This window comes from Aulonocara stuartgranti, assembly GCF_965226115.1.
Source record: "Aulonocara stuartgranti genome assembly, chromosome: 18".
NCBI lineage: Eukaryota > Metazoa > Chordata > Actinopteri > Cichliformes > Cichlidae > Aulonocara > Aulonocara stuartgranti.
In genome coordinates this window covers 16158077-16178413 of record NC_138954.1, presented here as the reverse complement: position 1 = coordinate 16178413, position 20337 = coordinate 16158077, and the positions used below count along the sequence as shown (strand labels likewise).

Below are 20337 nucleotides of genomic sequence, written 5' to 3'. Positions count from 1 at the left end.
TCTCCACAAGCTCTGCTGTAGCCCTAATGTAGCCCTGCACATAAATGTTAAACGTAAGGATTAAGCACCAATTAAAGAGGGTGTGGTGCTGTATGGACCATAACTGTAACTCCATTGTGGTCATATGTGTAGATGCAAAACAGGAAGTAACTGAGGCACTGGGACAGCCCAGTCTTCCTCCTGAGGCTGCTGAAGAAGGTGATCTCCATGAACTTTGGGAAGCATCAGCCAAGAAACGACGCATGAGTCGGGAGCCAACTCTGGACTCCATCTCTGAACAACCAGAGGAGGATGGCAAAAGGGGTCAGAGCAAATTAGACCAGAATCAGCTTCCACAATCTGAGAAAGTGGAAGTCAAATCAACAGAGAAGGAGCAGGCCATTGTGTCAAAGAAGCAGACAGAAGCCAGCCTGTGCACCAGCTCTGAGGACGAGTCTGTTTCTGGGCGTTCGACGCTTGTTTCCTACCTCAAAAAGAGCAGCAAGACTACTGAGACAGTGACAAAGGAAGCAGATACTCTAGCTACTGAGAGGTTCTTCGCACATTTCCAAATGTCAGAGCAGAAAACTGTGCAGCAGACAGAAGTGAAAACAACTGTAGTTCAGCAAACCCAAGAAAAACACGTGTCTACAGAGGAAACTAGCATCATGGAGATCGGTAAAGAGGATGACCCTGAGCTCAGAGAAGCTGCTGTTAAGATTCAAGCTGCCTTCAAGGGCTACAAGGCCCGCAAGGACATGCGTCCTGTTTTTAAAGAAGTCTTCAAAGACCAGACTAAAGAACCTAATGGCACCATACATCTGGAATGTGTGACAGAAGGTAAACCTGATAAGGTCCGCTGGCTGAAAGATGGAGAACCACTGACGGATGGCAAGCATCATCATATTGATATCTATAATGATGGCACCTGCTCACTGGTCATTACTGCAATCACCACCAAGGACACTGGAGTTTACACATGTGAAGCCACTAACAAGTTTGGGGTAGCTTCTCACAGTGGTAAGGTGACTGTGGGAACGGTAAGAGAATCATCGGGCCGACGGCCGCTTACTGTAGGTTACAGTGCTGACAGTGAGCCTGAGAGCTCCTCCGGAAGTGAGATGGATGAGTCGCTGAGACAGGCAAGCAGACGCCTCCGGCGCCTGTTGCGCACGCGTCTCCCACCAGATGTTGAGGAAGAACCATTTGTCAGTGCAGATGAAGGAGACTTGCGAGCCCCAGACCCACAATCTTACCGTGAAGATGACAATTATATCTACATTCGTTTTGATTCACGGACAGAAGCTGAAGTTGCCTCTATGAGATTTCAGGAGATGTTTACAGTCCATGGGGTTCCTGTGGAGACCACAATCTTACCTGCAGGACCTCACAAAGTGGAGCTGCGAATTAAAAAGATGAGCTACATACAAGATGGTACACAGACGCCCACACAAGATAGACAGCCTCCTGCTTTCATGACTGGAGCTCCAGGTAAGAAGCAGCTTGCTCTCTGTTAATTATAACTTTCTTTATTCTTACACACATTTTGTCTGGTTAGTAATGCACCAAGTTCAATACACCAAGAACAATTTCTATGTAAGGGGTGGGATTTTTATATTTGCTTTCCGTTTGCTCTTGTTGCCAGCTGCACCGGTCTTCTTAACCGAGCTACAAAGTCAGGATGTTCCAGACGGTTATCCAGTCAGCTTTGACTGTGTTGTGATTGGCAAGCCACCTCCCACTGTTCGCTGGTATAAGGATGGCAAGCTGCTGGAGGAGAACGACCATTACATGATCAATGAAGACCAGGAGGGCTGCCACCAACTTATCATCACCACTGTGTTGCCTACTGATATGGGGGTCTATCGCTGCACAGCTGAAAACAGCAGTGGCATTGCATCTACTAAAGCTGAACTCAGGGTTGACAGTAAGTGAACAGATGATACAAGAAACACACGTTTGCTTTTTAAATACCTGTCCTGGGATAATTGACTAGGCAAACTGTACAGCATCTGTACATCTTTAATGACTTAAAAAATGAGAATTTGGTGCACAAATTTGAATTTATTTTGGACACCAAATTCTTGTTTTTTGAAGTCATTGAGATGTATGCTGTACATCATTCCACCCTGGAAAAAGAACAGTTCAAAGAAAGCATGAAATGTGGCGACTGTGGTTCAGAGGGTTGGGAAGCTTATCTTGTAACCAGAAGGTTTGATCCCCAGCTCTATCTCCAGCTCTATCTGTTTTGGACAAGACACAGACCTACTGCCCTACTGATGATGGCCAGAGGGGCCGATGGCGCGATATGGCAGCCTTGCTTCTGTCAGTCTGCTACAGCTGTAGCTTGCCTCCACCAGTGTGTGAATGTGAGAGTGGAATTGTAAAGCGCTTTGAGGGTCTCGAAAAGGCTATATAAATGCAATCCATTATTATTGTTATTATTAAAAGGGCAAAATTACTACAATATTCATGCCCGTAAATGTATGCAAACTTCTGTATAGCTTGTTTTTTTAAAACAGAAGAGAACTTCAGACAAAGTCAGAGCAAAACTAGCATCCAGAATATGTGAGATGGACCTTGAGCCTCCCCTAATATAAAGGCAGGTTTCTCACCCTGCCTTTATATTAAGCAGGGGTAAAAAAACAACAAAAACAAACCCACAAAACCTACAGCTATACAGATGTAGCATTTAACTGAAGCATGAAGCTAATTTCCGAACCATAAATCAACATCTTAGAAAAGCAGAGTCCCTTTACACCTTAAGCATTGTATAAAACTATAATAAAATTCCTCCATCAGTGTCTTGCAGCTCAGATTATGACACTGCTGCTGATGCCACTGAGACGTCTTCTTACGTCAGTGCCAAAGGATACATGTCCAGGTAAATTTATTTATGTTTATTTATTTATTTATATGAACTAAACCTTTATATTGAGGCCTTCACATACAGTTATAGATATACTGGAGCTGCTGTGCTTTACTCTCCTCCAACAGGGAAACTGAGACCTTTGAGTCTGTAGCTGAAGATGATCAGCTACCGCAGGTTGTGGAGGAGCTTCATGATGTTCACGTCTGTCCAGGTTCACCTATTGCAAAGATGCAGCTTAAAGTAAAGGGTAAAGTAAAGATTTGTTAATCCATCCCAGTGTTCTAAAAACATTGCATATGATTTAAGAATAATGTTTGTCAAATTTTTGTTGTTTTCCAGGTTTCCCGAAACCCAGAATATACTGGTTCAAAGATGGCCACCCTCTACGACCTTCAGAAAGAATTCATTTGTTAGCAGAGAGAGACGTTCATGGCGTGGAGATCACGGAGGTGAAAAAAGAGGATATGGGGGAGTACTCCGTCTACATCAGCAATGCAGCTGGTTCTGCTTACTCCTCTGCCCGGATGATAGTATTGAGTATGTATACACGTGCCTGAATACAAAATACAAATCTCAAATGAAACGATGAGATACACTTTATACATTTGCAACACTTTTTGCAACAGGTCCTGGGGAGATTTTACCACAAGAGAAAAAGGGTAATTTAACATTTATCCTACAAACCACAGCACAAGTATATGTACTTTCAGTAGACATGTCCATATATTCAAAATGTCACATTATACACTTTATTTTCACAGACCCTAAAGAGCCCCTGGTGCCACCCCGCTTTATTGAAAGGTTCAGCAATAGGAAGGTGAAACAAGGAACAAGCATCACTCTGTCTGTGAAAGTAGAAGGTGCGTTACTACACTTTTCTAGATAAGAAGAAAGTCTAGATTTTGGGCTCTATCTGCCACGCATCATTATTACAAAGTCTCCATAATCACCCTTCTTCTCTCTTAGGATCTCCTACTCCCATGGTCAACTGGCTAAAGGAGGAATCTTTGGAGGATGTCCTGTGGATCAAGCCTGACACTAAAGGATACAAAATAGCAAGCTCTGGGCGCCACCACAGTCTCATCTTGATGGACGTGGGCACAGAGTACACTGGTGCCTACACCTGCATTGCAACAAATAAAGCTGGACAGTCCATCTGCACTGCTCACTTGGAGGTGGATGAGAGTAAGGAGAATAACGTCATCAAGACACTTTATTTTGAAATGACAGGTTAAATGAGTGTCTTCTTATATCAGAAACACTTAGCAGAGCACTTTTCAAACCACCTTTCTTCTTTTTTTCTCCCTCCTCTCTAGCTCCTCAGCCCAAGAAAGAGACAGTGGCTTCAGAGTAAGTTATTTTTGAAACCTTTTGATTGCCTTGCACATAAAAAGATGTCTGTAGTAAGTACATTTAATATAAATGTAAATACATGACAAATTTTAATACTGAAATCCGCTCAGGGTTCTTGGGATTACAGTTAGTCCTCCACAGGAAGATACTAGCAAAGGAAAAGGTAAGACGTACTAGCTAATCATCAGGCCCAGTAATGTTTATTTTTGATAAGATATATAAATGAATAAAAATAAATGTTAAGATATTTATGGTGTTCTTTACTTTTTGCCAACCCTTAAGAGGGCAAAATGCCTTTCCTAGGTGAAGTAGGTTCAGAGGAATTCCTCATGAAACTCACCTCTCAGATCACTGAAATGGTATCAGCCAAGATCACCCAAGGTAAGTGGACCATTATAGCTCTGCATTAAATATTCAGAGACTAATGAGTTCATTGTACTTTATAAAATACAAACCTTTATGTCCATAAGGCATTTCAGAACTGGTCTATTCCGGCTTCAAGTCTGGTTTAAACCAAGATAAATGAATGATTATGCTAGCATTGGACTTTAGCTCCTTCTCAACAAGTCTCATAAACAGTTTAGATTAAAAAGAAAAAACCCAAAAGGTTTCACCTCAAGAGAACATACATTCTCAGGAGAACAAACATTAAATTATATGACTTGAACGATCACAACACCTTCAATCTCTTAAATTACCTTGTGTCTGTAGTTGTACTAAAAATGTGCAGGTTAACTATCCATATTCCCTCTGCAGTGACTGCATTTGGTAGTTACTAATGCTGAAGACTGAAGTATGGATCATAGATTATGTTGCATACAGTGCTTCTGTTGCATTGCTCTGTTATTTTCTTGTCAGGTTTGGTTGAATTCTATGAATTCATTCTGGCTGTTTAAGAAATGTTTAATCCGAATGCTTTAATGCTTAAATACTGAACTGGCTATCACTTTCCTTTGTTTCTGAACACCAAACCTGACCGAGGAATGTTTCTTAGTGCCATGTTAGTGCTTATCTAGTGCACGCTTTAGCTTATTTATGCATTTATGACATAAAATCTCCCATTCCTTCATACAGACATCATTTCCTAACCAGCTTTACACCCATTAGTTTATCACTCCCACTAAATAAATACTCATTAAATGATTAATTTGTTATTCAGACAGTTTACAGAATCATGAAGTGCTCCAGTGGATGAAATCTTGGCCCAAATCTGCCAGTATGTATCCCAAGTGCATCAGCATCACAGATACTCTGCAGTTTTCCACTGAAATATTTTCTATCTATTAATAATGACTTTATAAAACAGTTTTCCTTACATTTCCTTTTACATACAAGAAATATTTAGTTATACATACAACAACTCTATTTCAGTGTCAGCTTAATAACAGCTAAGCCATCCCCTTTTATTTCTGTTAGTGCCCTCTATATCTCCTTACTCATCCTCAATGAGTTTCCTCATCCTTTCTCTTGTTACTAAAATAGTTTTTGCAATAACCTATGAAGCTTCTGTATAAGTGGAATACATGCTCACCAAGCAGACATGTATGTGGAGAGCTGAGATAGAAGTGAAGCTGCCTGTTGTCATGATACTAATACAGTAATACATGTTAGAGCATTAGAATGATTAATCACTGTGGATTTCTCCCCTCTGTTTTTGCATCGTAAAAACTATGTCGTTACTTCAGTATACAGAAAAATTCAAATTGACCAGGTAAATACAACACTGGTACACGCTAGCACACAGTTATGGTTTTAAATATATATTTAAGCTGATGGACCTGAGTGAGTGTGGGTACTAATATCTACTGCATAGGTTTAAAGGACAGATTATACTAATTGGACATTTCCGTGCGACTGACCTGTCTTCCTTTGACTTCCTCCTTACTGCTCCAGCTTCATTACGCGTACCAGGTGGTGACAGTGATGATGAGACCAAGACACCTTCTCCATCACCTCATCACGGTCGCTCCCGTCCTCCCTCCCTCATTGCTGACTCCTCCTCTGAGTCTGATGAAGGAGACGCCAGGGGAGAGGTGAGATACAAAAAAATTTCCATTAAGTTCATAATGTTCATAAATTTTTGGCCTTTATATCAGAATTTCATCGATTAAATTCTGACACACCATGGCAGGATACTATATAAAACAAGGAAATGAAAGTTTTAATGGTGCAGTTTATTTGAAGAAATAAAGGGAAATTCAATTAAGTTTTTTTTTTTATACATAGACAGGTGTGAATGGTTATCTGTCTCTGTGTGTTAGCCTTGGGGCAGATTGGTATTCTGTCTCTCACCCTCTGACAGCTGGGATAGCTTCCAGTCCCCCTGCAATCCTGTTATTAATACACACACATATATATTTTTTTTTTATAGATGTTTGATATCTATGTAGCAACAGCTGATTACAACCCCATCGTGGCGAGCAAAGATTCCATCTCTCTAAAAGAGGGACAGTATGTTGAGGTTTTGGACTCGGCTCACCCGCTCAAGTGGTTAGTTCGGACCAAACCCACCAAAACGACACCATCCCGCCAAGGCTGGGTCTCACCGGCCTACCTGGACAAAAAACTCAAAGTATGTCTCAAGACAATTCCTTCCAGCTCGCCACTGCATGTTGCACGCATTGGGTAATATTTTTTTTTAAAAAATTAAAATTTCTATTACAGCTGTCTGCTGATGCTGGCGATCTTCCAGAAACAAGTGTGGAAGAGGTGTCTGAAGGAGAATACAAGAGAAAATTATTGTAAGTGAAGCATGTTTGTCGTGACAAAGCAAACCAACCAAAGAACCATAACAAACTATTAATTCGTGCTTCTAGCCAACTGATCCAGGAACTGATAAACGGAGAATCAGAGTTTGTCAAGGAGGTGGAATTCTTCACCTCCCATCACCTGAAGCATGCAGACAGTTCTGATGCACCGCCTGACGTCACCAGCCAGAAAGAGGCTATTTTCAGAAACATTGATGATATCAAATCCTTCCATAACAAGTGAGCTCACCTCTTAAATGTTATTTTCAGCCATTTTTTAGTATAATCAGTATGCATCATTCTTATGATTTTCTTTTTAGGGCATTCCTTCCGAAGTTGAATGACTGCGACACTGATGATGACATAGCCATGTGTTTCCTGAAGAACAAGGAGGGCTTTGAGAAGTACCTTCAGTATCTTGTAGGTCATAGTCAGGCTGAATCTGCCATCAGTGACAAGACTGTGCACAGCTTCTTTAAGGTAACAGCAGAATTGTTATTGCTATACTATGAATTACAAATGTGCCAACTGTTAAAATCTTTTTTTTTAAACTCCAAAAAACAGGAATATACTGACACAGCACAGGCTAATTCAGACCCTGCAGATCCACCAGTAAGAAGCATAAATGCCTATCTCCAACAGCCACTGGAGAGGATTCAGAAGTACAAGGCCTTCCTGAAGGTAATAGAGTGCATGCATACAATCATCTTAGAGTCAGTTATTTACTTTTCAGTCATTTGCTTTTAGAGCCTTTAAATTATGTACACGATCAGTGTAACTTCAGTTTTGTTGAAATTTCTGCTGCAACATCTTCAGGAGCTCATTCGAAACAAAGCAAGAAATGGTCAGAACTGCTGCCTGCTGGAAGAAGCTTTTGCAATGGTGTCTGCACTCCCTCAGCGTTCTGAGAATACCCACCATGTCTCCATGATTGAGAACTATCCTGCCACCCTCGAAGTTCTTGGAGAACCAATTAGACAGGTACCACGTAGCTGCCGACTGTGCAGGGTCTTGATTACACATAAGCATTTGACTGTCTGCATATGCTTACTCTCTCCCACCAGGGGCCTTTCCAAGTGTGGGAGGGTGCTCCTGGAATTAGAACGTCCTCTAGAGGTCACCACCGTCACGTCTTCCTCTTTAAGAACTACTGCATTATCTGCAAGCCCAAGAGAGACAGCAACACTGATACACAAGCATATATTTTCAAGAACATGATGAAGGTAAGTGTTTTTAACATAATCTAGTTTCATCTTTTCTTTCATGGTCAGCGGCCTAAATGATGTTTGTTGGTTTCTTTATCTTGTTTCAGCTGAATAACATTGATGTGAATGAGACAGTGGAGGGTGATGACCGTGCCTTTGAGATTTGGCATGAGCGCGAGGATTCTGTGAGGAAGTACACCTTACAAGCCCGAACTGTTACCATCAAGAACTCGTGGCTGAGAGACCTCAGAGAACTGCAGCAGCGATACAGCATGCCTGCATGGAGTGAGTGGGACTCCATGCAGTTTTACTTTTTTCTTTACCTCTCTATTGCTTGGAATTTCTAGCACAGCTTTTTATACCAAACTATTTTCTAGGTTCCCCTGATTTTGATGAAATTCTGGCAAACTGCACAGCAGAGCTGGGCCAGACTGTTAAGCTGGCTTGCAAAGTTACTGGAGTACCCAAACCTGCGGTTACCTGGTACAAGGGTGAGGCATTTCCTCTATGGTTATTAGCCATGTGGAGTGACATTCAAAGACTGTTTCATGAGTGGTTTTGTTTACTTGTTGGATGCAGATGGACGCGCAGTGGGGGCAGATCCACATCACATCATCATCGAGGACCCTGATGGTTCCTGCACACTAATCCTGGACAATATGACTGCAGATGATTCTGGTCAGTACATGTGCTTTGCCACAAGTCCAGCTGGCAATGCCAGTACTCTGGGAAAGATCACAGTTCAGGGTAAGTGGCACATCATACCTATATATAGGATGATCCTAAGAGTATTCTTTTCTACTGCTTCATTACACTTTTCTTGTGAACAATGATGAATAGTCTAAAACATAAAACACTGTCATGTGTTTCTTTTAGTACCTCCTCGTTTTGTAAATAAAATAAGGAATGCCATCTTTGTTGCCGGTGAGGACGCTCAGTTCACCTGTGTAATACAAAGCGCCCCCAAGCCCAAAGTGAGGTATGGATACCTTCCTTATGTTTTCTTCTTTCCTTCATTTTGATTCAGTTTTGCAATTTTTTTTGAATATCAACCCCGTCCTCTAATCTTGTCTCCTCTCTGCATGTGTCCCTGTTCAAGGTGGTTCAAGGATGGCAGGCTGCTGACTGACCAGCAGAAATATCAGACCTACAGTGAGCTCCGGAGTGGCGTTCTGGTTCTGGTAATCAAAAACCTGACAGAGAGAGACCTTGGACACTATGAGTGCGAGGTTGGTCTAGACTAATTCATTTCCATTTATCTGTATTCGTTTTGTGACATTTCAGAGTGTACATAATCTCTGGGCAATCACTTAGTAAGGTTAAGACCATACAGCATTACATAGAGAGATATAACAATTTGAAAGCCCTGTTGCAAGTAACAGTAAAATAAATACATTTAAGAGGAAGAAATGTCTGGCATGAAGAGGCTCTGGGAGGGCAGTTATAATATGTGAGACAGGGAGACTCGTGAACCTCGAGTTTTGTACACTTAATGTTAAATGATTGACATAAGTACTCCAAATATATTAGGATCATTAAAACTATTAAGATCTATTTGTTCAGAATTTGGAGCTCTACAGTAAGAGGTCTCAATACAAGAAAATATCTCAGATAATTACAAAAATAACATTTCCTTTATTTTTAAGGGTCAATGAGGGGAGATTTTAATGCAGGTCATGCATTTGCCTTTGTGCCTATAAATTAGTTTCAAGATAGTTGATATTAATTAGCAGCAGTGAGTTACATTTATGACTCTAAAAATATATCTGTTGGATTTCAGTTGTCGAACCGTCTGGGCAGTGCAAAGTGTGCTGCTGACTTGGTCTTCCCCTCCGCTGTGGCTCGCTCTGGTGAGCAGGCCATCACCATTGAAGGTAGCAAGTCTGGCTTTATCCATACAGTCTTACTCTTTTCGGACGTTTTGTGGTTTTTGTTGAGCAGAAAATGCTTTGAGTGCAGCTTTAGCAATGCAAAATAACCATCATGCTTTGTCCATGTTCCTCCCACAGTTACCGAGCAGGAGACGAAAATACCAAAGAAAACCATCATCATGTAAGTACGATCAAAGTAAGATCGAATAGTTGGATGTTGAATAATCTTGGATTTTCTTAACTTAACACTACAGTATACTTTAATAAAATAATTTCTATATAATATATATTTTAGGAATCTTTAAGGGGGTTCTTTTAAGATAAAGTTCCACTGCAGTTTTGGGGTTCATGTATCTGTGTAGGTATTGCTTTTATCATTAGATAACATTGCCCATCATAGGGCATTTTGGGGCATTTTTCTGTATGTGTGTGTGTGTGTGTGTGTGTTTTTCCTCTCTGGCTCCATGTATGCATTGTGTAGTATTTATAGCCTCGATGCAAAAGGAATCTATCACAAGGATAATGAAAGGGTGGGCTGTTCTCATCAGGGTGCTGTCTACTTCAACTGTCAGCCTAATTACTGCAGCTTATTACTATCATATTATTTTTAAATCCAAGACTCCAAGCAAGGTGGGTTTTATTTACATAGGCCTAATGCACTTCTTATTCCAGTGAGGAGACTATAACCACCGTGGTGAAGAATCCTCGAATGAGAAGACACAGATCACCTGGCTTGACTCTTGCTGGTGTCCACCGCTCTGAGACTTCCACCCCCGAGCTTCCTACAGCCAGGACAAGGAGGATGCCCACTCCAAGAAAGACCACTATCCCAACTCTCTATGTTACTGATCCCCAGGGGGCGGAAGCCAGGGGAACAGAGAGCAAGCCCAGGTGGGTTGAAGTAGAAGAGGTCATCGAGTATAAGGTCAATAAGTCTCCCAGGTTGTCCAGGAGGAGAGGTATTTCGCCAGCAGGGTCTGATCGTGCAGGCACACCCTCGAGACCCAAAAGGTCTCCAGTGGAAAACCCAAATGCTAACAATTCCAACAACAAGCTTGTGGAGCAAGCACAGGCCCACCTGCAGGGAGACATCAGCAGCCAGCCGCTCTCATGGGAGGAAGAGGTGACTGATGCTGCATCTGGGTCTGCTTCTGGGGAGCTGCACGAGCTCTCTTCTGTTCTCGCTACAGCTGAAGAAGATCACGACGACCTGGATGATGAACAAACTGTAATTTTTGAACCCGATGACGAGGAGGATACATCTGCAAGAAAGCAAGAGCCTGTGTTCCTAAAACAAGGAGATCGTGTTTTAACCCTTGAGGACTTGGAGGATTACGTCCCAGAGGAAGGAGAGACTTATGGCTCCTCCCACACGCAACACGTTAACGAAAAGCCTTGTGAGATCTCTGTGCTTCAGAGAGAGATTGGCGGTTCTACAGTGGGACAGCCGGTGCTTCTCAACGTGGGCCGGCCTGATGTGGTGCCCCGGCAAAGGACTGGCTTCTTTAGTCGGTTCAGGGAGAATCTCTCCAGCAGCCTTTTCTCATCTGCTGTCCCACCGCAGGCCAGGGAGGCTCGGTCCAGGGCGGAGAGGAATGTGCCTATTCAAGTGAGCCATGCAAAGCTGGAAGTGAAGCCTTCGTACTGCTCAGAGGTGCAGAGAGTTGAGGGCAGGCAGCAGAGTTTTAAAACCAAAGTGTCAACTCAGACCTATGGTTACACATCAGTTGGCAATCCTGTCACTCTTCAAATTAGAGATGACCTTTATCAGAACCAGTGAAAAGCAAACATTTAATTTGGCATCACAAACCCTCTTAGTCTTAAATAGGGACATTCACTAAACATGAAAATACAGATCGTAACCTGAGCAACATTTACTGCATTTGACAAACCATTCCATTTTTAGCCTGCCAATCAGATAATAGTGTCATCCTTAGATATTTTCTTGACAGACTGTTAGACTCTGTCTCTTACAGATGAGATGGAAACTATAGGGATATACATGTTGTGTGATGTACAATATGCATGATGGGCAGAAGCTAAGAAAGGTCTGACATTTACTGATTAAAACCTTCATATCTAATGGTGAGTTGAAGTCTTTAAATAAAATAAATGTTTTTTGGTTATACATACAGTGATTGACAAATTTATGAGACTGCCACCCCCAGTGTAAGGTTTATGTCACAGCTCCCTAAATTAACAGTACTGGTGATTACCAACAAGTTTTATGTTTCTGTGATGGTTAATCCACTGGTATACCATATTACAGTTATTTACTTGCATGATTGTTATAATTAATTTGTGACTGCAGAGAAATCTAGTGTCTATTTTTTATTGGTCTTTATTGGGTATAAAATGCATTTTTGAGAGATAACAAATTACAATGATGTTTAACAGTGTACCTACGCTGAATGATCAGCTTTACTCCCCAGTATTAACTGATCCAGATGTAATCCTTAGTCCATTGCAACATACATGAATAGGATTTATATTTTTTCAGGTTTTACTTTGGTACCATTCAGGTCATGCTATGGCACTTTGGATTCCTGGAGCTGGAAATATTGGGAGGTAATGAGATGCATGTTTCAAGTAAACAACACTGAATATAAAAGTAGTGTAAACTTGGGGACTGTTGTGTTTCAGGAGCTGTTAGTTAATCAAATTGGAGAATCACAAATCTCTACTACATTATTTTGTGGTGTTGTGAATGATTCCTTAGTGAGCAGTTTATAAACACGACATTTGCGCGAGCAAATCATTTGGTAGGTGAACAGATGCCTGTTTCCAAGTTCCTACCATCAACTGAATTTTTTACTCAACTTTTTTGGCATTTGTGTCTGCTAGTGCGGTGAAACAGCCTGTAAACTCAGGTTGTTACAGGGATATTCCTATGCAAGTGACAAATATGTAGATGAGTGACTGCATGTATTTGCTTCTCCAAGACAGATGTGTTTCTCTAGAATAACCAGTTGTCATCCTATATTTGATTGAGCGCAGATGTTTATGCAAAGTACTTCAGCTGACAAAATTTACTAACTTTTTAGTGCAATTTAAAAGTAACTAGAGTAACTTCCTAATTAAACATGTGTGGTGTTTGTGTTGATCAAAAGGTGTCTGTTAAAAGGATGATTTTATGTAATAATTTTAAATCACAAACTGATTGTACTTGCTTGTACTGTACATGTGTAGTTTTGGACAAAACATGGTTGAGTACAACGTGTTCAATTGAATAAAAGTACTGCAAATATGCCACATAATTAGCTTCTGTAGTAATTTCTTTATATAGCACAAACTCTGCATTGTTGTATGGTAACATTTACTGATGTTTCAACATAAAAGTCATAGTGCTGAGTACATGTTTACAACAAGCACATTCCTATAACAGCTAGTTTGGTTTTAAAGAGGCCTTCGTGTATTTGTTCAGCATGATGTAACATTTGTGAGACTTGAATTTAAATAGTAGCATCAGGAACATAAAGTACTCTGAGCAAAGGAATGAATGTTACAAGATACAGGAATATAACGATTTAGGCATAATTGGCTATCCAATCTAAAATGGACATTTTTAAAATATTTACTGTTTTCTCAATTCTAAGCAATAAAAAAAAAAGCAACAAATTTGCTGTCATTTTACTGTACAGCTAAAGCTGAAACTTACACAATATAAAGTTTTCACAAATGTACAACATTAAATAAACATGTGTTATAAAAGAATACAATGTAGTTGTACTGTTTCTAACTCTGTGATGGGATTCAATTCTACATGAGCACAGCAGTATTTAGTTTTCCAGCAAACAAAGTGTAAGGAACCAGGACATTACCTGGCAAGTTATATAACATAATAAAAAAATAAAGCGTTTACTAACTCTGGAATAATGTTACTGTTTCAAAGGTATATCCCCTAAAAGTAAAGAGTCACCACATGTTCCTGATAGGCTTGGCCAAAATAGTCTTTCTTACCTTCCTCACATTTCACCAAGTCTACGATTACATTTGTGTAAATAAACTAAAAGCTGATGATGACAGATGACACTTCAGGTAGGAGGGTGAGAGATTAGCTGGCTGAATGCTTAATCTCTCTCACCCTCGCTAGCTGGCACCAAAAATATTAGTTTATGAAACTCATGAACATTATCAGAACACAACACTGATTCACGATTAGGTTAAGCGGCTATCTGCCAAATTAAAAATAAAATAAAATCAGCTTTCCTGATTATTTTGATCTTAACAATGCACAGTTGTGTCAGAATAAATGGCTTAACTACACAGCCAGAGCGTAGCAACACTACTCAGTACAGGCAGGTGGTGCTCACTTTGAACTATGACAAACTGTTTATCTTTAGGGAGATGAGACTAAACTCGAAATCCACCCCAACATTTGCAACTGCCATGTTTCACAGCTCATTCAGCTCAGCTGTTAATCAGAAGTAATTGCCCTCTGACGAGTGCTGTGCACTACAATATGACCTAAATACATCACATAAGCATAACACAAAGGAGTGTCTGTATTTTTAACAGTACAGAAAGTACTCTGTCTAAAAAAAGAAAAAGAAAAAAAAAGCCTGGTACCACACGATACTAAGATACTGCCCAAACCTACTTACCAAACTTTAAAGGGGGCCCGAGTGCTGGTTTTAATCTCTAACTCTGACCATCACTTGTGTATTTCACTGCATCTAAGACATTAAACATCAACACAGTGTAGCTGGTTGCAAAAGACTGAAAGAAACCCCACCCCCCTCAAAAAAAACAAACAAAAAAACCCCTAATCCTTGAAAAACCAGTCTGTCCAGATGATGCAATGAATTGTACTTCTGCAAAAGAATACGGTTGCACACAGTATTTTCTGTCTGCATCAAATTGTTCCCGCTCATCATGCCAGTTGTACTTCAAGTAAGAGTTCTCAGGGTGTCTCCTCTTCAGTGTAAAAATAAAATGTGAAAAGCACTTTGTTTGTAAAAAAAATTAAATAAAAATGTCCCACTTTACACTAAGTTATTTATTAGTAACTACTTCTAAAAAAAAAAACTTTTTGTATATCTGCTGAAGGAAATTGTCCTAGTTTCAAAGACCACCATCTGAGGGAATGTACAAGAGTGGAATTGTGTGTCGGTGGAGTGGCTGAGCGACGACCATGATGCTGCTTTCTCCTATGAGGACACTTTCTTGACCTTATGAATTTCCTGCAGGAAAAAAAAAAAAAAAAGGTTTTATAATTAGTCAGGGAACACATCGATCTGTGGCAAGAAACTAAGAACAGACTAAGAACATGAAAGCAAGCCTATGCAACGTTTGCTGAACAGTAATCACTCTGGCTGCAAGTAGTTTTTTATAGGATGTGGTTCCAATATTTTTCTTATCCATAACCTACCAGTCATACCGGACGAAAATCCTTTGAGCTAACGGGATTCAATAAAGGTTTATTCTTCATCAACTTTTAGTAACATCTTTCTGACAAACATCTAAGGTTAAATGCATTTTACACAAGTCCAACTAGTACAGAGGGCTTACTATAAATTTAAAACCTCTCTGAAATGATTGAAACCTGTAATGACTGCAGTCATTCTCAATTTGGTGACAGTTTGATTAGATTGCCATCAGATTCATAAAGTTTAGATAGATTTTTTGTTTCAGAGGTTCCATGAGGTCCTGGTGGACTGAATGTGAACAGTTAACATCAAATTTCTGTTTAATGTGAATTTCTTTGTATGCAGATGGCAACAGATTTGCACTTTCCACCTGTTTGTTACAAAAATTGCATGCACTTGCTGACATGCTCCTATTCAACTGCAGAACATCTCCGTCTTATTGCTGTTTATAAATCACAGTTTTGTCATTTTGAAGACAGAGTAAATATCCCTATTCAGATGTTTAGTTTAGAATAAAATACATTGAATAATTAAAAGTGTTCCTGGCATAACATTTAAAGTTAATGTTAAAACTTTAATTGCCAAACTTTAAACTGACAGATTGCAAAAAACAAAAAAATAAATAGAAAGTGTGTGTTGTGAAATCGTAACTCACCTCCTTAAGAGCGTCTTTCAACTTCGCATAAGCATCGTCCAAATTATCATTGATGATTATAACATCAAACGCACCAGGTTCTTTGCCTAGAAAGAGATCCATTCATGGTCGGTTATGACGTGCAGATTTATAGTTTGTAACTTTGATCTGTTGAGAGCAAATCACAGCTACTTACTAAACTCCATCTCGATTTTGGCTGTCTGTAAACGCTTTTGGAGGCTCTCCTCCGACTCTGTTTTTCTGCCTCTTAGACGCTTTTCCTGAAACAAGAGAACAGGTTCAACCTACAGAAGCAATTCAGAAGCCAAAACCCGTTTTACCTGATCCCTGTGATGCAAAATTTAACTGGTGACAACACCCACTTGTTTGGTGGCAAAAATGGGAAACTACAGACACGTGCTGTGTACACTTCAAATCTTATGTGCTTACCAGGATTTCCATGGATGGTGGCTGGATGGAAATGAACATTGGATTGAGGTCTGTCTTTTTGATGTTCTTCACACCCTGCATATCAATGTCTAATAAACAGATGAGGTTCTTGGATTGGACCTCTTGGACAGCTGCTTTACTCGTCCCATACAGGTTCCCGGAAAACTCTGCACTCTCAATAAAATCGCCATTGTCGATGCCTGCCTGCATCACATCCCGCGTAACATAATGGTAATCTGAAACCCGGGAGGAAAAAAGAAAAAAGAAGAAGAAGAAAGAAAGTACACAAAAAAAGGACAATTGAGAAAAAAATCCAACTGTTTAATCAGCCTGCTTTCAGGTTCATTGGTTGTGAAAGAGCAGTGACATGCCGTACCTATGCCGTTCTGCTCTCCAGGTCGGGGTTTTCTTGTCGTATCTGAGAACGGAAAAGACACTTCTGTCACACTAGAGTTTAAAAATCTGGCGCTGCAACAATTTGTTACTCGCTTAGGGAGAAAATAAAAGCTTTACTCATGACTAACAAACCTCAACAGCAAAATAATAAATATTAAAAGTAATGTGAAATTCTTTACAGGGACATAGACACACTTACGTGAGATGCTGAAGCCAAAGACACCTTCATATTCCTTCATGAGCTTCTTCAGCAGAGTGCTCTTTCCCACCCCTGATGGGCCACTACACACCACGGGCCTGGGTCCAGCCATAACTGAAATAACAGCGGAAAAGAAGAGTGTGGTTTGTTATAGGAAACAAATGGGCGAGGCTGCAGAGCAAATCTGTAACCACACAATATGAGTCATCACTGGACCAACTTTACTCTGTGCAGTCACAAGGGTTTTTGCTTCTTTTGTTAGTAAAAGGCAGGTAAAGAGAAGCCTCGGCGAGGTGAGGGACACGCCATAAAATGCTAAGCCAGCAATGTTTAAAAAAAAAAAAAACATGATGAGAGCAAAACAGCCCTCAGGAGAGCTAAAGCAATCAACTGGTAAGCAAGCTGTGAAGTTACCATAGTGCTGTCGAGGAACAACTACTAATTGAAGCACCCAACTCTGGTTGTGAGTGTCAGAAAGAAAAGGAAATTATCTTAAATTTAATTAACAGATATTTTTATTTACTCAAACTACACCTTCATCAGCCTTCAAACTAAAATCTGCAAACATCTTGTGAGCAGGCAGTCAGAGTTCTTTGTTTCTCTACATCTCTCTTTTTCTTCCCTGTTACATCACATTTCTTTTATTACAAATTGCTTGACTATCAACCAAAAGTAAAGAATTAAGCAATGAGTCTCACGTTCCTCCTAACCCCCTTACCTCAAAACACACAGAGCTGACGCAGACAGGAAAATCAAGTCAACAGGAAGGGAACGATTGTGTGTCTGCAGATTGTGTTTAAAAGCAGATGGGTGGAGAGACGGGGAGTGGGCAGGGCCAATTTTACTGCACTAGTTTTTTTTTTAAAGTTCCATCTTATGATTCAGTTTAAATATCTTATGACTTGGTAGTGACTTGCTATAATGCAGCCATGTATGCATTTTGGTTTCAGCCCTAATGCTCAAACAACCTCTCATTACAAGACACTCAAAGTGTCTCGAAAAAAAAACACTGAACCTAGTAAAGAAGATAACACAGCATAATAAAAGGCATTAAAACACTAGTTTTAACTACACTACTACGTCAAGGTGAGGTGTCTGAATCCCAATAAAGTCTAAGCAATCTTTTAAAATGAAAGCAAAAGTAAACTGATCTGCATGTTTGGATGCTCGTGTGATCTTTTAAGAGCAGAGAATAAAATTCACATTATTATGAGGTTTCTGATTTCCAAGCAGTTTTCCTCCATCATCTTTCAAATGCTTCCCATAAACAGAATCATGGCTAATAAAAGGATGTAGGAGTTCATTTTATAAAAACTGGATTCTTTAAATAATTTATAGGATTTTATGTTTAATATTTGATTATTTAATCCAGCAGGGCTGGACTGAGACTGTAAATCATGCAAAGCCACTCTAGCGGAGTCCAAGTATGAAATTATCAAGCTGTAAAGAGCATAGCGTGCACCCTTTAAGTAAGAACACAAGACACTAAAATAATTAACACAGAACACCTTTCCTACATAAACTGAGCAGCATGAGAGGAAATGAGAGCCATGTGAGTTTATAATCAACACACAGCATTTATTGGAAGCTGCATGGCGCCTGACTTTAACCACGTGCACTAAATTGCATGTAATGCAATCATTTCCTGAAGCACGATTTGAAAATCACATGCAATGTTGCATTTTTAAAGTCAGAGACAATCCGCTTCATGTTCAGTGTGAACGTTACAAGAAATAAAAATCTGGATATTTTTCTTTAAAGAAAGTTTATGCAGCCTCCTTTTAAGCAAATATTTCTTGATATTTTGCATATTTGGTTCTTATATGGGCTTAAAAAGACATTATAATAATATCCCTGGTCTCTGGAATTTTTCTAAAAAGCCCCAAAACAAAACAAAAATGAGTATGTCAATACAAACCACCTTGAGGTAACTGCTGTTGTTATTTGGTGCTATAAAATTAAAACTGAATTGAAAAAAAATCTAATTGATGTCTAATTGAACTGGGAAAATGTAGCTGGAAAAAATAAGTTACAAAGCTTTGGTCCATCTTGTAACAATCCTGTAATACCACACACAGGATGTTGGGTGAACAGATACAACAAACTAAACGTGGGGAAAAACAATGACGGGAGGTAGTCAAATAGATTAGTGCAGCTTTTCCAAATCTCTTACTAAGTAAACACAATAAGGATAAAAGGCAGCTAAAGTTAGCTTTTGCACCACGTGAAAGCTTTATATACACTTCTGTATCTTCTCTTAGTTCAGCTTCTATTCTGTCTGGTAACAGTCTGTCAGTTTCTGTAGGGATCCACAAATTGGTATACATTTTTCTCAGCAGTTTCTAGGCGATTATGACACACACAATTTAGCTGCTGCTTCGTTTTCTCTATAGTATTTTCCATTATAGCTTTTTTTTTTTTTTTTTTTTGGGGGGGGGGGGGGGGGGGTAATTTGTAATTTTCGCTGATGGGCCCAACATTAGATGGTTTACTTAATTTGACTGTAATAAGAAGCCCGCCCTTCATATTTACTGGGTAAGGCCCAGAGTTTAGAAAAGTGTGTGTCCTGCAGACCCAGCCAAAATGTGGGACGCTGTCTCAAGATGTGTGAAAGGCAGGAGAACAAAAGAGGGGACATCTGGTCGCCCTAACACTATGTAACATCAAGATAACAGTGGCTTTGTTCTAATCAGGAGGACAAACAGTTCGTATCTTTTTCACATAGTGAGGCCTCGTCATCTGTTTCTCATAATATGCATTTGATGTTAATATATAGCACACAGGAACTGCAAAGTCTGTATGTTATAATCATATAAAAACTGACATTATTGTAATAAGAAGTTAAAGTTGTTGGAAGTGAAATGGGGATTTAAAATAGGCTTAAATGCACTTCTACCATTATTCCATGCCTGAATCACACATCCCAAACCAGACTTACTAACAATTAAACCACAGGTAACATTGTGTCAGCCATGTTAATTTAAAACACTCTGGTAAACACATGAACCATCTTCTTCTCTTATGGGACTCCAGGAATGAATGGCACGCTCAGATATCGTGACACAACACGCAATTTGGAGAGAGCAGAAAACCCCACCAAACGTCCTCATTCCTACCTGAAAATAGCCTGGAAAAATGTCTCATTATGGGACAGGAATAGCGTTAATCCACAACTTAAAGCACCGTCTCCTGCGTGTCTTCTCCCTCCCTTGCTGTGCTCCGAGTCTTCACCGCGAGAGCCATTAAAGATACCCGTGCTGCC

The 20337-nt window shown here is 39.9% G+C and overlaps 2 protein-coding genes across 2 annotated transcripts in view; one reads left to right on the top strand and one right to left on the bottom strand.

Moving 5' to 3' along the window:
• The window catches only part of obscnb (obscurin, cytoskeletal calmodulin and titin-interacting RhoGEF b), a 64906-nt gene extending 51622 nt beyond the window's left edge, over positions 1-13284 (top strand). The window contains exons 56-83 of the mRNA XM_082514350.1: positions 133-1470; positions 1625-1906; positions 2782-2863; positions 2977-3098; positions 3191-3388; positions 3478-3510; positions 3613-3711; positions 3818-4036; positions 4168-4201; positions 4315-4367; positions 4487-4585; positions 5364-5420; positions 6098-6237; positions 6576-6776; positions 6869-6945; positions 7021-7191; positions 7272-7431; positions 7516-7632; positions 7768-7932; positions 8016-8174; positions 8264-8441; positions 8534-8647; positions 8736-8903; positions 9033-9135; positions 9256-9385; positions 9937-10030; positions 10166-10208; positions 10700-13284. Of these exons, the coding sequence (XP_082370476.1) occupies positions 133-1470; positions 1625-1906; positions 2782-2863; positions 2977-3098; positions 3191-3388; positions 3478-3510; positions 3613-3711; positions 3818-4036; positions 4168-4201; positions 4315-4367; positions 4487-4585; positions 5364-5420; positions 6098-6237; positions 6576-6776; positions 6869-6945; positions 7021-7191; positions 7272-7431; positions 7516-7632; positions 7768-7932; positions 8016-8174; positions 8264-8441; positions 8534-8647; positions 8736-8903; positions 9033-9135; positions 9256-9385; positions 9937-10030; positions 10166-10208; positions 10700-11807 (5744 nt within the window). The 3' untranslated portion in view covers positions 11808-13284. The remainder of the gene's footprint in view (positions 1-132; positions 1471-1624; positions 1907-2781; positions 2864-2976; positions 3099-3190; positions 3389-3477; positions 3511-3612; positions 3712-3817; positions 4037-4167; positions 4202-4314; positions 4368-4486; positions 4586-5363; positions 5421-6097; positions 6238-6575; positions 6777-6868; positions 6946-7020; positions 7192-7271; positions 7432-7515; positions 7633-7767; positions 7933-8015; positions 8175-8263; positions 8442-8533; positions 8648-8735; positions 8904-9032; positions 9136-9255; positions 9386-9936; positions 10031-10165; positions 10209-10699) is intronic.
• guk1a (guanylate kinase 1a) lies at positions 13284-20311 on the bottom strand. Its single transcript, XM_082514352.1, has 7 exons — positions 20192-20311; positions 17076-17189; positions 16857-16898; positions 16481-16716; positions 16227-16311; positions 16052-16137; positions 13284-15210 (listed from the first exon to the last, which is right to left on the bottom strand). The coding sequence occupies exons 1-7, from the start codon at positions 20217-20219 to the stop codon at positions 15178-15180; spliced, it is 624 nt and encodes a 207-aa protein (XP_082370478.1). The 5' UTR covers positions 20220-20311; the 3' UTR covers positions 13284-15177.
• Positions 20312-20337: the final 26 nt, after the last annotated feature.

Excerpts from the sequence above, each read along its gene's own strand:
- guk1a (XM_082514352.1), bottom strand. The coding sequence starts at position 20,219 with ATGAGACATTTTTCCAGGCTATTTTCAG. Across the intron at positions 16,717-16,856 it reads TGGAGAGCAGAACGGCATAG|ATTACCATTATGTTACGCGG; the intron begins GTACGGCATGTC and ends CCCGGGTTTCAG. Across the intron at positions 16,138-16,226 it reads CAAAATCGAGATGGAGTTTA|GCAAAGAACCTGGTGCGTTT; the intron begins GTAAGTAGCTGT and ends ATCTCTTTCTAG.